Source organism: Schistocerca serialis, chromosome 6 (assembly GCF_023864345.2).
Source record: "Schistocerca serialis cubense isolate TAMUIC-IGC-003099 chromosome 6, iqSchSeri2.2, whole genome shotgun sequence".
Taxonomy (NCBI): Eukaryota; Metazoa; Arthropoda; class Insecta; order Orthoptera; family Acrididae; genus Schistocerca; species Schistocerca serialis.
The window spans coordinates 214,641,906-214,658,075 of record NC_064643.1 but is presented as its reverse complement, the minus strand read 5'-3'; the positions used below and the strand labels follow the sequence as shown (position 1 = coordinate 214,658,075).

The following is a 16,170-nucleotide window of genomic DNA, read 5'->3' as shown; positions in this document are numbered from 1 at the left end:
TGTGCGCGCAGGCACGATGTCGGGGGCGATAAAATAATTGTCTGAGATCCTTCTTTGCCGGAGCTGCAGAATATTTTACCAACCACCATGCTTGATTCGTGTGGTGTCTGTTATAAGTGACGGGGCTGCACTGCAGGCTCATTTAGGACTGTTGACCGTCCTCACGGGCTACAGCTGTGGGCGATGTTCCGATAAGTCAGCTCATGCAAAAATTCTACCCGAACTACTGAGACAGTGAATACTCTTATCTAACCGATCTCTGGTCGCTACTTCACCTCTTCTCTCTTAGGTAGTCCAGAATAGACTTCCTGGAGAAATTCCGCCATCTACATCAACTCTGAAGAAATTAAGATGTGTCAGACCCACCAAGCTCGCAAGGCTACTAATAGTGGCCGGTCGGGGATCTTATCGCCAATCACATGTGTACAAATTGCTTCACACAACTACTCCAAAACGCCACGAAAACTCCTACCACAATTGAGATGCTTGCTGCGAAAAACTAATGGCGTCTTGTTTCGCCAGCAAGCATCACCAACTGGCCGCCAACCAGTTTGCTCTTTTGAAGTGCACGTGAAAGACTCCGGAGTGAGAAGAGTAAGCGACATAGCAAAATACGGCGCCTACATGAGGCGACAGCTTGGTGGAGACAAATGGCTCTGAGCACTATGGGACTTAACTGCTGAGGTCATCAGTCCCGTAGAACTTAGAACTACTTAAACCGAACTAACCTAAGGACATCACACACACCCATGCCCGAGGCAGGATTCGAACCTGCGACCGTAGCGGTCGCGCGGTTCCAGACTATAGCGCCTAGAACCGCTCGGCCACTCCGGCCGGCTTGGTGGAGACCCCGCTGTCACGGAGCCGCGAATCTAAGAATGAAACGCAAAGCGCAATTTCCTGACATAGGCACCATGGCGTCACACTGGCAGATTCCACGCAATCCTCGTTTTCTTCCCTCTGACCCAGAGCAAGTCTACGGCGTCTTTGGTAGAAAGCTCCCCCGACCACCACTACTGACACTTAGGCCCGACCTTTCTGGAATCTGATATCTGATGGATGCGGCTGCAAACCACTCCCCTATCCGGTGCACATCTCCGACACAGAATATTCACCAACATATCTTGGAATATGTAGCAAATGCTGTAAAAGCCATCACCTGGTTTAATTTGAGCAGAGATTAATCAAAGCCCTTGATACCCGATCACCCTCCTATTGACATCCCCCGAGAGTCCAATTACATAAAATAAATGAGCCAGGACAAGCCAAAATGGTTTGACGCCTCTCAACAGGAGCTTTACCTGCAATAAGGAGTGCACAACGTCGAGAGTGACGGTTGAGATTCCTTATTATATTTGTAATTTAATTAACTTGCTCTATAGCCATGTCCGAAAGAACAGATGCCATTGGTGACCGTGCAGCTCTCTAGAATGAAATTACAATTAAATAAATACCATTACCTGCTGACGGGCGTTGATATGGGGACAGTGCCATGAAGGTGGCATCTGTTCCTTCGGACATTTCCGAAAGAACAGATGCCATCTTCATATCGTTTAAAGCTAACCAGCTGATGACCTTCTTCAGTGCGGATGCACACGAATTGCCGGAAGTCTTACGGGACTCGGTGGATTGTCTGCCGCGAGTAATGGGTATAGTGGCAGGGGCACTACGAATATAGTGTGTGGACTGTAAGTTGAGAATGTGGGTCTCACGGGGAGCGTGCCGGCGATAAAACCCTGCAGTCACTCTATGCTCTGTGCCCTCGGTGGCTCAGATGTATTGTCGACACGGTAGCTCACCGTGTTCGATCAGAGGGTTAGTTAATCGATCAACAACGAGCTTAAACGGATGTCTGACGACGTCGGCCCCGAGCAGATGCAACGAACAAAAGCGAACAAAATGAGATTTTTTTTAAAAAAAAGAAAAAAAGAAAAGAAGAAAAGAAAAGATGGATCGAGCGTCTGCAATGTACGCAGTAGATCCAGGGATCGAGACCCGGTCACGGCACAAATTTTCAGCTGTCCCCGTTCATGTACGTCAACGCCCGTCAGCAGCTAATGGTATTGATTTAATTGTAATTTCATTCTAGAGAGGTGCACGGTTACCAATGGCATCTGTTCTTTCGGACATGCCTGACAGATGCCATCTTCATACAAGAGTTGAGTTGAGAAGTCATACTGTAACCATTTTATTCATCCAATTTGAGTCCTCAGATTTTCACCACTTTTGCTCACTATCGAACAGCTTTCAAGGAACGTTCTTTCTGGATGAAAATGTGCTGCGAACATGGCTCGGCGAGTTCTTCGAGTCAAAACAACTTGATTTCTACAGACGTGGATACCAAAAGCTACCCCAGAGTTGGCAGACTGTTGTCAATATTGAAGGAGAATATATTTTTGATGACTAAAGTTTCTGTTACGTGTATGGCCGGCCGGTGTGGCCGAGCGGTTCTAGGCGCTTCAGTCTGGAACCCCGCGACCGCTCCGGTCGCAGGTTCGAATCCTGCCTCGGGCATGGATGTGTGTGATGTCCTTAGGTTAGTTAGGTTTAACTAGTTCTAAGTTCTAGGGGACTGATGACCTCAGCTGTTAAGTCCCATAGTGCTCAGAGCCATTTTTTTTGTTATGTGTATGTGTTGTGTTCTGGAAAACGCTACGAACTTATGCACCAACCCGATAGTAACAATTAGTTGGGGACCTTCTAAGCCACGAATTATTCAGAAGTTTAGGAGACCAAGACAACAAGAGCAGCAGTGTGGAATCACATCATCTCAGCAAGTAATATGCAAAATTTATGAATCAACCTGAGACAGTCCTATGCTGTGTCCGTCTGTTGTCAATCTTCCTGAAGAAAAAAGTTTCTCAACGTGTGTGCAGGTTGACTCTCAGCTAGCTCACACAATGAATGTTGCGTCAGGCAATCGAAAGCTGTCATCAACTATCACATCATTCCCGATTTTAAGAATTTTTTTAACGCACTACAGGCTTTGATAACTGAATAACATTCCCACGTGACTTGGTTGGAGACTGACCGCATTTGCCCAGTCGCATTGAAATAAACTAATAATCTCTTCAAACTTGGCTTACGCTGCCAGTTTTTGAACCACCTTTACTCGTATAGCCGGCCGTGGTGGTCGAGCGGTTCTAGGCGCTACAGTTTGGAACCGCGCGACCGCTACGGTCGCAGGTTCGAATCCTGCCTCGGGCATGGATGTGTGTGATGTCCTTAGGTTAGTTAGGTTTAAGTAGTTCTAAGTTCTAGGGGACTGATGACCTCAGCAGCTAAGTCCCATAGTGCTCAGAGCCATTTGAAACAATTTTTTACTCGTATAAGAGCAACGACAATATTTCACATTAACACTCTGCGTCTGTGTTTGTATATTTCCAGTTATGCTACATTAAATAAGTTGTTATCTCCAACATGATTGTTCTTTGGATGATGGTTGAACAATAATGAAAGTCAGTAGTCTTCATTTTACGGAAAAATTTCGGAATGTATTTACAATTTTTCTCGATTTTATTCTCCTCACGTGCTTTTTCCTCTAGTGTTGGAAAGGGAACACGAAAACTGCATACAAGATTTTTATTGTCTTCAGAGCAGTAAAAACCAACGGATGGTAAGTGACTCTGTCGATTCATCTGAGCAAGTTTTATTCGCGACAGGGAATTGCCTTCACCAAAGTGATAATGCCCCGATTTACACATTTGATGCGGACGAGGATGAAATAATTCAGCTCACTTGGCCTCAGTAGCCACAGCATTTTAATACTATCTATCTTTATCTCTTTTCGGACAAAAATTAAGTCCTTTCACTGTGCTCTAACATTGAACAAAGAGTAGTTTCTATGCAAGGAATAATAAAAAGATCGGCCGCTGGTGGCCGAGCGGTTCTGGCGCTACAGTCTGGAACCGCGAGACCGCTACGGTCGCAGGTTCGAATCCTGCCTCGGGCATGGATGTGTGTGACGTCCTTAGGTTGGTTAGGTTTAAGTAGTTCTAATTGCTAGGGGACTAATGACCTCAGCAGTTGAGTCCCATAGTGCTCAGAGCCATTTGAACCAATAACAAAAAGAAAAAAAAATTAGTCACCTTCGTTTACGACCTAGAAACGTTGAAGCTCAGCTAAATCTAGGCCTTTTCGTATGTACTGTTCACCGTATCAGTCGGGTATTCATATTACTGTATCTAACTGCTCTAGATATGACATATTTGGAGTGAAAATTGTGTAACTGAGAACACTGTCTATGTTACTCCCATGCTCATTTATACGTTTACGTCACGTCGACCAACTCTAATAGCCAAGTCGTCGTGGGAATGTTCAACCCAACCTTTCTTTTTTTTATATAGGGTGTATCAAAAAGAATCATCATATTTTTAAAAAATCATAATTATTACGTTATTTGAGATATGTGCGTGAACAACGTACTGTTGGAAAGAGCAAACTCTCGAGTTTTACATCGTTCCCGCTAGATAGCAGCAGTGTGCACCACCCACTTCTGTTCTAGTAAAAATGGTGTCAGGACAGAAGAAAGCGTTGTGTTCTACGTTCTGCGCAGTAATAGCAGTTCAGCGTGACTTTCGAACTAGGTATGGTGCGGATCCTCCCACAGCACAGAGCATTAAGAATTCCGAGAAAGAGATTGTTTTTGTAAAGGAAATCGCCCGGTCGTCCCCGAATGTCTGACACAGAGATCGAACGCATCCACCATAGTTCGAGTCCGCAGGAACCCGTTGGCCGTACAGCTAGATAGCTCATCATGCCCTCGGTGTCCGACTGGCGTGTGTTGCGTCGACGTTTACACATGAAACCATACAAAATTCACCTACTTTAAGATCTTCGTGAAGGTGCCAAACAACAACGTGTGGAGTTCTGTAATTTCTTTCTTGGCAAGATGGAAGATGACAGCTTTCTTCCATTTAAATGGCGGGGTGATCCGTTATAATATGAGAATATGGGTACGGAACAACCACAAAAAGTTGTACAACATACGAGGGGCTCTGCAAAATGTAATATGTTTTGTGCAGTTTCACGGGAAAGGGTGCATAGTCCATTTTTCTTGTCCGAGAAGACTGTTACAGTAAGCACACATCTTGATATGATTGAGGACTTTCCTTTCCCACAGTTGGAGTACTGAACGACGGATCGGTCACACTGGACCAAATGATTCACCTTACGTTACTGGCCTCCAAGGTCACCGGACATGACTATGTGATTATTTCTTATGTGGGGTGTTTATAAACGGTTCTGTTCATGTACCTCCGTTACCAAAAACAATGTAAGAACTGAAACATCGCATAGCAGCAGCTCTGGAAGCTGTAACACAAGAGATGCTCGCTGCAATGTGGGAATAATATGAATACGGCATTGACATATGCCGTGCATCTCAAGGGGACATATTGAACACCTATGAAAAGGTATGAAAAACCTTTTTGAGTTTCCCATTCATAAAAAAAAAATAGATTGTATAAGTTTATTAGTTTCAGAAATGTAGATGTGCCAAACCGGATGATTCTTTTTGGTACACCCCTTATTACATTCATACAGACCAACAGTTAAGTATTGACATTAAAGGGAGCAGCCTGGAAAACTCACTCCACGTGTCGTCCTCGTCCGCTTCCTTCTGCTGCCCCGGCTTGTCGCTGTCCACGCAGCCCTTGTTCTTCAGCTGGATCAGCAGGTGCATGAAGTCGTTCCTCGCCACGTTGTTCTCCTCCCTGTACGCAACTGTGTCGCTCACCATCTTGCGGAAATACTTCGAGACTTCACTCTCGCCTCTCACTAATCTGTACGAAAAAAAAAACGAACACTTGTTGCATTTTCCTAACTCTTAATAGCAAGTATCAGAAAGGCTATAAAACAAGAAATAAGGAACACGACAGCCAAGTATGTTTTTAATAGCAAAGACAAGATCCAGTTATTAGCCAACAGTGGGGTATACAAAATCACCTATTCTGATTGTGACAAAATTTTACATTGGTCAGTCAGGCAGAGACATATCAACTAGGCTGGCTGAACATGAACGCAGCTGGAGGTTGCAGAATACTGACTCTGCATTTGCTGAGCATTTGCTACCAGCCAGTGTCCCATGTACTTCACTTACCAAACAAAGGCCATAAACTCAACCTGCTAGAAGCCCTGGAAATTAACAAACATCTTGCTTACAGTCCAGATCTCATCCTAAATGACTGGACACAACTCAACACTTCCCCTCTCCTAAACTTCATATAATCATCTTTGTTATTCATTACTTCCCACACTCTCTCTTCGTACATATTCCCATTTTCCTGTATTCATTAAGTTGTTTTATTTGTTGAAGTTGTCTTTGTATTCCACATAGACTGTAGTTTCAATAGTTAAGGCTTTCTTTTAACTGGTACTTGTATTACTGTACATGTTTAACACCCCTTGTAGTTCTCTCATTAAATACCGTTCATATTTTACTTTGCGCATGTATTTAATGAAAACTGGTACGCAGCCACTGCTTTGATTATAATGTTCATGTTAAAATGCAGTACCACCACACTCTCAAACTGTAGGTTCCCTCAAACACCGCCATTTTCCTGCATTTATTAATTTCTGTTTATCTTATTGATATTGCTTAAGTTCCTTATGTATTCTGTATTTACATTGACAACTGTCTGCTCTTTTAATTGGTTGTGTATCACTCTCCATGTTTCATACCTCCTGAGGCAGCCTTGTCTAGTGCTAATTTTATTTTATTCTATTAGTTTTGTTTATTAATAGAAACTGTTATGTAGGCATGCTATTCCTATTTTGTGTAAAAGGTTTTCCTGTCTACTCCATTGTTATTTATGTACTGTTCAGTTTTTACTTTTTCATTGCAAAGATGTTACTTACTGTATGTTCCTACCTCAGTCTAGATGTGTTACTTCTCTTCCAATGTTGTCTGCTAACATTTAACTTCTTTGGTGATAATACTCAGTAAATGTCTGAAGATGGCCTTGTAAGCCGAAAACCGGTTAACAGTAAAAGTAATATTGTAGACCAAAAGTAAACTGGTGCTTTTCATTTATGAAATAAGGAAACATATACAACGAATAAGAAATGTCTAGCCGTTGTAATAAGAAATTCCTTTAGCGTTCTACAGTTTGTAAGTCGTGCTGAAACATAAAAGGCAAGAGACTGATGATGTTTAAATTTTTAATTTGCTTTGTATGAGTGCGTGGTTTTCCGACGATGTGAATTATTAAAAACTTCTTGGCTTCTGGCCGCGTCAGATTGTCAAAATTCCACGAACTTCCTACCGAGCTTCCCTCTTCCGTTGTCAAGTGGTGAACAACTGCAGTGTCGACGTGGCTTCGACGTAACACAGAAGCGCTGCTGGCTGTGACGTCACTGGAGCTCTCTTCCTCACCAAATATTGTAATGTTTTCGTCCCGCGTCTGTTGCGCCGGCTTGAACCTAGCGATGTCCACGTCCCAGCTGCAGACCGCCGTTCTTATCGATGGTGTTTTCTGATATTTTTACTTCTATAGCCTCTTTTATAACGCTACATCAAAATATCTTCCTCTTCATAATGATAGATGTTTCGTCAGACTCAGTCCAGTGACGATTTTCTTAACCGTGCCCTGCTGCGGTTGACTGTTCAGGATAGCGTAGACATAAACACCTCTCGTGTTCCATCCAGTGTTCAAATGGTTCAAATGGCTCTGAGCACTATGGGGCTTAACTTCTGAGGTCATCAGTCCCCTAGAACTTAGAACTACTTAAACCTAACTAACCTAAGGACATCACACACATCCATGCCCGAGGGAGGATTCGAACCTGCGACCGTAGGGGTAGCGCGGTTCCAGACTGTAGCGCCTACAACCGCGCGGCCGCCCCGGCCGGCCAACCAGTGTTGCTCCTCAGTATGTACTGTTTACCCGACGTAGCAGCAACCACACTAACACGGTATCTTCTACACTCTAGGGGTTCTGGTCCCTAGATAGTACTTGTAAGAGGTCCATGACTAAGAAATTTCTTGCTAGCGCACTCGAGCAGATGTAATTTCGATGGATTGCTCACGCGCAGCCTGCGATATGTAAGCTATAAGAGAATCTCAGACCAGAGGGCAGTGTTGGCTGCAGTAGGAACTGTGTGGCAGTAGGAGTAAGTAGTTGCTAGCAGTCTGGTGTATCGTGTTGGCTGGGCCGGTCGTGGGGAGCGATGGCGGTGCCTGAGCGTTGTAGTATAAGGTAAAAGCAGCCTCGCGCATATGTACTATTGTTATAATAAGTCCATGTAAATCTTTTTAAAAAATCTCTTAATAATAATCTTTCTTATAAAAATTAACTTTTGACAATCATTCATCTCAATTTAAAGAATTTACTAATTTCTCCAATCCATGGTCATCCCGATTATTGTAAAGAAAAATCAGTTGTTTCTTTTTATACATGACAAATCTATCGGCCAGCATTGCACTGGGCTGTGCCAGAAACATTTCTTATAGGAGTAGATGTATATACGCGTTATCCGGCGACCTTATTGAGGTAAGAATTTTCAATTTATTCAGAATGAATTTTCAGGGCCATGACGCAGCACTGCTGACGTCCAAAATTTACCAGTTTAAATTCACAGACAATTATTGAAATGTTATAAATGAGTCACAATTTTATTGAGAGATTAGTCACATTTTTATTATTGGTAGGATGCTATACATAATTACTTTTTTTACTTGGGAGGTTACGTATTTCGTAGGCCTCGTCAGCTGTCGTGTTTTTGCTAGAAGCCTGAACTCTGATGAAATGTTGTGTCTCTTCGGGAGGCGGCTAATTATACCCGACTCTGTGCCCCAGAAAGGCCACAGTGGTATTTTTCCTGTGCGCCTCTCCAGAAACAGCATGTAATACCAAGTTATTATTGCAGACATTTTTCCGGGAGAGTCTTCGGAGGTGGCATAGTTCTTGCTGTGTCGTCCGAACAAGACACAACCAGGGCAAAAGCACCACAAGCCCAAAGATGCGAGCTGGCGCCATTGCCGTAGAGACTCGCCACTTGCGCGAGTTCCACCAGCGCGACGGGCGGCGCTGAGGATGAAGATATCGACTTCACCTCAGCCATATGCCGCCCGAGTCTCCTTTCAAATTGTATCGAGCGGGTGGACGTGTACGGGTATGGAGACTACCTTATTAAACCCAAGGAACTTGCATGTCAGCAGGGGACTGTTTAAGCTGGTAGGGGCTCTGCAATGGTGTGGGGCGTGTGCAGTTGGTGTGATATGGGACCCCTGATACATCTAGATACGACTCTGGCACGTGACACAGACGTAAGCATCCTGTCTGATCACCTGCAATCCGTCCATGTCCATTGTGCGTTCTGACGCACTTGGGTAATTCGAGCAGGACAATGCGACACCCCCACACGTCCAGAATTACTACAGAGTGGCTCCAAGAACACTCTTCTGAGCTTAAGCAGTTCCGTTGGCCACCAGACTCCCCAGACATGAACATTATTGAGCAAATCTGGGGTGCCTTGCAACGAGCTGTTCAGAAGAGATCTCCACCCCCTCGTACTCTTACGGATTTATGGACAGCCCTACAGGATTCATGGTGTCAGTTCCGTCCAGCACCAGTTCAGACGTTAGTGGAGTCCATGCCACTTCATGTTGCGGGACTTCTGCGTGCTCGCGGGGGCTCCACACGATATCAGTGTAATTTTCTTCACAGAACTTCTTTACTTTAGGAGCACTGACAACCTCTCGCGTTGCTGAAGCGATTAGTTATCATAGATCAATAAATAGAAACATAATTAATTTAGAGAGATCGGCTTGAGTTGTACTAATATTTATTAAAGCCGGTCGAGGTGGCCGAGCGGTTCTAGGCGCTACAGTCTGGAACCGCGCGACCGCTACGGTCGCAGCTTCGAATCGTGCCTCGGGCATGGATGTGTGTGATGTCCTTAGGTTGGTTAGGTTTAAGTAGTTCTAAGCCTAGGGGACTGATGACCTCAGCTGTTAAGTCTCATAGTGCTTAGAGCCATTTGAACCATTTGAACTCTCAAGCTTGTGACAATATGTGACTTTTTAGGCAACAAGACAATGGTACAGAGGCTAAATGAATGAACCACTAAGTGAAGAGGAGAATATATAGTAAAAGCCGTGATAAAGAGTAATGGTAAGATAAACTACCAAATGAATCATCATACATGTAAGATGCTGCCTTCTGCCTACATCCCGCAAACCTTGTATCGACTGGGGTTCTCATGCCGAGAGCTGTCAAATATAACCTTCTTCTAGCATCCGTGAGAAAAAAAAAAGATCTTTCGCACTCTCATTTGCCGGTATCAACTAAAATGTCTGTCCTTGGAATACCATATACTGACACAATAACTCATCACCCAACTATGGTTGTACTGATTTCTGAACTTACAGTATATCCCACACATGGTTTCACGTAATGATTTTCTGAGAGGAACCCAGTCAGCTTTCAACATAATTTTCACCTTTCTAATTTATTACGAGCAACATCATAATTCACCACCCTTCCCATAACGATGTCAAGAAGGCTCAGACCTGCATACCAGCACAGCCAGCCAAGTCAGACCAACTTGCAGACAGCCAACACATCACATCTGCGATGGGAGGTCCCACAAAAAGACCATGGCGGCCACCTAGCTCTGCTGATGGTCAAACATACACTACTGGCCATTAAAATTGTTACACCGAGAAGAAATGCAGATGATAAATGGGTATTCATTGGACAAATATATTATACTACAACTGACATGCAATTTGGGTGCATAGATCCTGAGAAATCAGTACCCAGGACAACCACCACTGGCCGCAATAACGGCCTTAATACGCCTGGGCATTGAGTCAAACAGAGCTTGGATGGCGTGTACAGGTACAGCAGCCCATGCAGCTTCAACACGATACCACAGTTCATCAAGAGTAGTGACTGGCGTATTGTGACATGGACCAGACGTTCTCAATTGGTGAGAGATCTGGAGAATGTGTAAGTAGGCTGTTTATGTTTTCTTATCGGTAACGCCACCTCTGTATGAAAATCACTGGCTGTGCTGTGTACAGTCTGTGGCTAGTTTGCATTGTTGTCTGCCATTGTAGTGTTGGGCAGCGGCAGCTGGATGTGAACAGCGCGTAGCGTTGCGCAGTTGGAGGTGAGCCGCCAGCAGTGGTGGATGTGGGGAGAGAGATGGCGGAGTTTTGAAATTTGTCATGAACTGATATATATATATTATGACTATTAAGGTAAATACATTGTTTGTTCTCTATTAAAATCTTTCATTTGCTAACTATGCCTATCAGTAGTTACTGCCTTCCGTAGTTTGAATCTTTCATTTAGCTGGCAGTAGTGGCGCTTGCTGTATTGCAGTAGCTTGAGTAACGAAGATTTTTGTGAGGTAAGTGATTTGTGAAAGGTATAGGTTAATGTTAGTCAGGGCCATTCTTTCGTAGGGATTTTTTGAAAGTCAGATTGCGTTGCGCTAAAAATATTGTGTGTCAGTTTAAGCACAGTCAGGTACAAGTGTTCAAAGGGGATGTTTCCTATGTCGACCCTTAGCCGAGGATACCTCACTCGAATTTTCTGATTTTTTCTTGTAGTTTGTATAATTAGTGTAGCTATTGATTATTGCTAGTGCGTAATTGTAGAGAGAATTTCCTTTGTAGTTGCAGTCTTTCATTGTTGTACAGTAAAACACTTGTGGCATGCATGTAGATTTGCACCAAGTATTTCGCAGCTGCGCTTGCAATTAACGAGATATTATTTTCAGTGTTATGTTAATGTGTTCTCTTATTTTTGCTCTTCAAATTGTGCTTTTCTGTGTTATCGTGTGAAATATTGTGACAATAATGGCGTGTGAAAAATGTAACACTAGGCTCCAAAGTAAACTGAGAAAGAATAGTGATGACGAGTGTAGCTTACCAGCACCGCTGTGTAATGAATTAATAGACATTCAAAGTAGTAATTTGGTAACTGTGCATAGGGAAATGGAGCGGCCGTCAAATAATGGTGTAGACAGTGTAACAGGTAGTGAACAGGGAAGCATTATCAATCGATCGGTCGGCAACAGCTTGCCTCAGGAATCCGAAATGACAGGACACAATCTTGCAAATACTGTAGATTCAGGTTTTGCGTCCTCACCCTTTTCTCAAATAAGTCAAGACACATTTTCTGCTTTTCAAACTCCGAATATTGCCGGTTCAAATGCATTGCCGAATAGCACTGAGGAACATGTTTCAGACACCAGTGCATTGCTATTACAATTAATGCAACAAATGGGACAAAAGCTTCAAAAGTTAGACACAATGGAACAAAATCTTCAAAAGTTAGACACCACGCTTGAACAAACACGTGAAGATTTAACTACTGAGTTACATAACATCGAATCGAAATGTCAAAAAGTCTGTAATGACGTAAAAACACAAATTTGTGAGCATTTCCAATCTATTTTTTCGCGGCATGAAAATGCATTACAGAATCACGAAGCAGCCATAAAAGAACTGCAAACTATTGTTCATCAAAATCATGAGACCCTGCAAGCTAAAATTGACTCAGTTGCATCTACCGATTTGGTTACGCAACTTGCAAAAACTCAAGAAAACTTAAAGTACACAGTAGATACTCTGAAAATTGGTTCAAAAAGACACATGGAGGAAATTAGTTCATTATCAGAGAAAGTAGTTGAACTTTCGGATCAGCTGAATAATTTATCTACGAAGGTAGATGATAATCTGAATGACACAAAACCGATAGTCTTTAATGAGACAGAAGAGTGCGAACAAATTAGGAAACTGAAACAAAATCTGAATCAAATTAATACGCAACACCAAAGAGAAATCCGGGAAGTACAAGATCAGCTGACACAGGTAATACAAGAATTACATATTTCAGAGGACACTCGCGCCCCAATACGGGATGAGGGACACAGAAATATGGAACAGCCACAAATAATAACACAGCGCATTTCGGAAATTATGACAGAAATTGGCAAGGTGCACCGAATTTTGAAATGGAACCGCCGAAACGACGTAACAATGACCGCTATCCGACTCGCCGACATGATGATTTTGACTATAAGCTGTTCATTACTACACGTAAATTTAAAACATTTAAGAATTCTGGCAACGACATTCATCCACAAGCGTGGCTCCATCAATTCTCTCATTGTTTTCCTCCCAACTGGTCATTAGAACACAGATTAGAATTTATGTGTGGCTACTTAGAGAATGAACCAGCTGTAAGAATGCGACCGGTCATTCACGATTGCCACAGTGAAGGAGAATTTTACCATGCCTTCCTCTCAGCATATTGGTCTCAAGCTACACAAGACCGAGTAAAACATAGCATCATGATGGTGAAACACTTTGAACAATCTGAATTTTCCAGTCTTGTGAAATATTTTGAAGACATGTTGCATAAGAATCAGTATCTTTCAAACCCATACAGCCCCTTAGAACTCATCCGCATTTGCTTAATCAAATTACCTGAACATTTACGGCATATTATTTTGGCAGGACGTTGCAAAGACGACATTGAAGCTTTTCAGGGGCTCTTACAAGAACTGGAAATTGACACTGACATTGGCAGAACGCGAAAACAGGAGCACAACAATTACAGGTCACATCCGTCACAATTCCGCGATGACAGAAATAATAACTGGACACGACAAGGCTATTCTCACAACACATATCGTGACCAAAACAGACACCACCCGTATGACAACCGTTGGCAGAGTAGTAATAATTACAGGGAAAGATCACCTCTCTGCAGTAGTGACTATCACAGAGACAATCAGAGAAACAGACAATTTGGGAACCAAAATAATTATTATCAAGGGAGACAGAATAACTTTAGACGCAACAGTCCAGCGCGCAGTTACGATTCAGGGAGAAATTCTCCACCACGTGACCGACAAGAAAGAAACTATGGCATCCACCGACATGACGACAGACGATATGATCGTAATGACAGACCTGAATTGCATCAGAACTGGCGGGATTCAAACAGAGCAGGGCCCTCTCGAGGAGGTGAATTTGTAGAAGTTAGGTCTCCTAATCCCAATAACGGCACGCGCCAACAAAGAGACAGACAATGACTCGCACAGCAGGCAGCCGCGTGCGCCCGCTGGCTCCGAGAAAAATAACATAAGACGTTAGCCTTGAGAAAAATTTTAGCATTCTTTACCGATGTATACCACATGATAATTGCGTTGAAGTTGAAACTCTGCGTACTAGGAAGAGTAAAGGTTTACACCACATTTCACATGTAAAACCATTTATTGAGAGATAATCTGCTTTTTAACTTAGTCTTTGGTATAAAACTTTTCACTTCACATTTCTAGTATGCTTTGTCAGACTTAAGAAACTGTTAACATGCAACAATGTTTGAAGTTAAATATCCAGTCTAGAACCTAGGGAACATTTTTAAACAGAAATTATGAATGCATTGTTATTGTGAACAGACGACACAGTGTTATTGTGTGTGTACATTCTTGCTTGTTAGTTGCACGATTACATAACGACTATAAGGCTCACATACTTAGAACATTTACCAGTACTGCTAATGAGATTTTAATGCAACATTTTGGTTTACTTGAAATTTGGTGTATCATGAGGTAAATACATTGGCTTCTGCAGAACTTAGCTTTCGGAGGACGATAACTACGACACTTCCATAGAGTTTATCTTACAGCAAGACGCACATTTAGCGCTACAGGACACGTATTTGAGTGATTAATTTCGCACTTAAAACATGCATTTTTTTAGATATTTGAAGTACAATGATACAAGGGTTTTCGGTGATATATTTCATTCCATTGCTGTAATCTGTAACACCTGAGAGTATAATTACATTAATCCTCAGGGGGGTACACGCTTACTTTGTGTACCATGTGTTTGGCAAGCACAAGGAGCCCTAGCTAATATGGTATTTGCTTATACAACTTTACACATTGGTACCATATTTCTCTAACACAGAATTACACAGCTATCTGATCATTTAACTGAGAGAGACAAATATTTATTTTACTACATCAGTGACAGATGTTTACGTAATTACACAGTTGGATAACTTCACACTTATGAAATTGTATTTTGTCTGTACTTTGTGAAATGCTCATATTTTTCTGGAACCGTTGTGATACTATGAGAGCTTTGAATGATGTATTTGGTAAGGGAGCATGATTTTTAAAGTACGTTTGAGGTAAATGACACTACTGACATGAGCTGAGAATTTGTTTTAGGTTCTGACACTACTGGAGGAAGCTACGACGATTTTGAGATTTGGCTGAGGTTTTATGATGTTATTATTACGATGATGATGTGTATTATGCTGTTCCCATATGTTTATGATCAATAAGCTGATGCTATATGAGTTATTTGATTATGCTATGTATCTGTTATGATGAAATACTGAAGAAGTGTCGACGAATATTTATATGTGTAATAAGGTAAGGAGTAATGAATAGTGGTTAGGGACTCTGACTTGTGAAAAAGGATGTTGGAAACCAAGAATTGTACTTTAAGAGTTATGAAATGTGTGTAAATGCGTGAATGTATCACAATGCCGGCGAAAATTTTTTGGACACTGTTATATTCATAAGATTTTGTATCTACACATTTGCAACGCAAATTCTCGACCTGTGAAATTTTTATATGAGACTGTCACTGTAGCAAACTGCTGTCGTAAATATTTCAGAAAGAAAGGTAAGTGACCTTGACGAAATGCGTTTTGAGTGCCCAGCTGTGAGATAGTCATCTGACAAAAGAAAGCCATTAGGTGGAGAAAAAAAAAAAGGAGAGAGGCCATTATCCTCGCTATTGACATTTCTTTGTCGAAAGCATCGCAAATATGACACGCTCAAACTTGAAAACATATGATTATACTGTGGAGCTCTTAATTTATGATATTTACTAAAATTCCTAATGAAACGATGAGAAACATTTCACGGCTATTGTCGTGCTAGTTGAGAGAAATGCCATATGGCTTGCTTTATGTATTTATTAACTCATTTTGTTTAATATCTAGTTTCTAGCTGCACTGCAGCATTGGTTAAAATAAAATTTTATAGATGTACTAATATAAATATTTTCTGTCTACAGATCGAGTAAATAATAATTTTTTCAAAAAAATGAGGGAGCACAAAAAAGACATTTACCTGCACAGGAACTGCATTCATAATTTTCTTTTCAAGTACTTGGTAATTTAT

General features: G+C 42.1%; 1 protein-coding gene across 1 annotated transcript in view; it reads right to left on the bottom strand.

Moving 5' to 3' along the window:
- The window catches only part of LOC126484404 (cytochrome P450 6k1-like), a 102,355-nt gene that overhangs the window by 17,641 nt on the left and 68,544 nt on the right, over nt 1–16,170 (bottom strand). Inside the window, exon 5 of the mRNA XM_050107907.1 lies at nt 5,593–5,783. Coding sequence (XP_049963864.1) covers nt 5,593–5,783 — 191 coding nt within the window. The remainder of the gene's footprint in view (nt 1–5,592; nt 5,784–16,170) is intronic.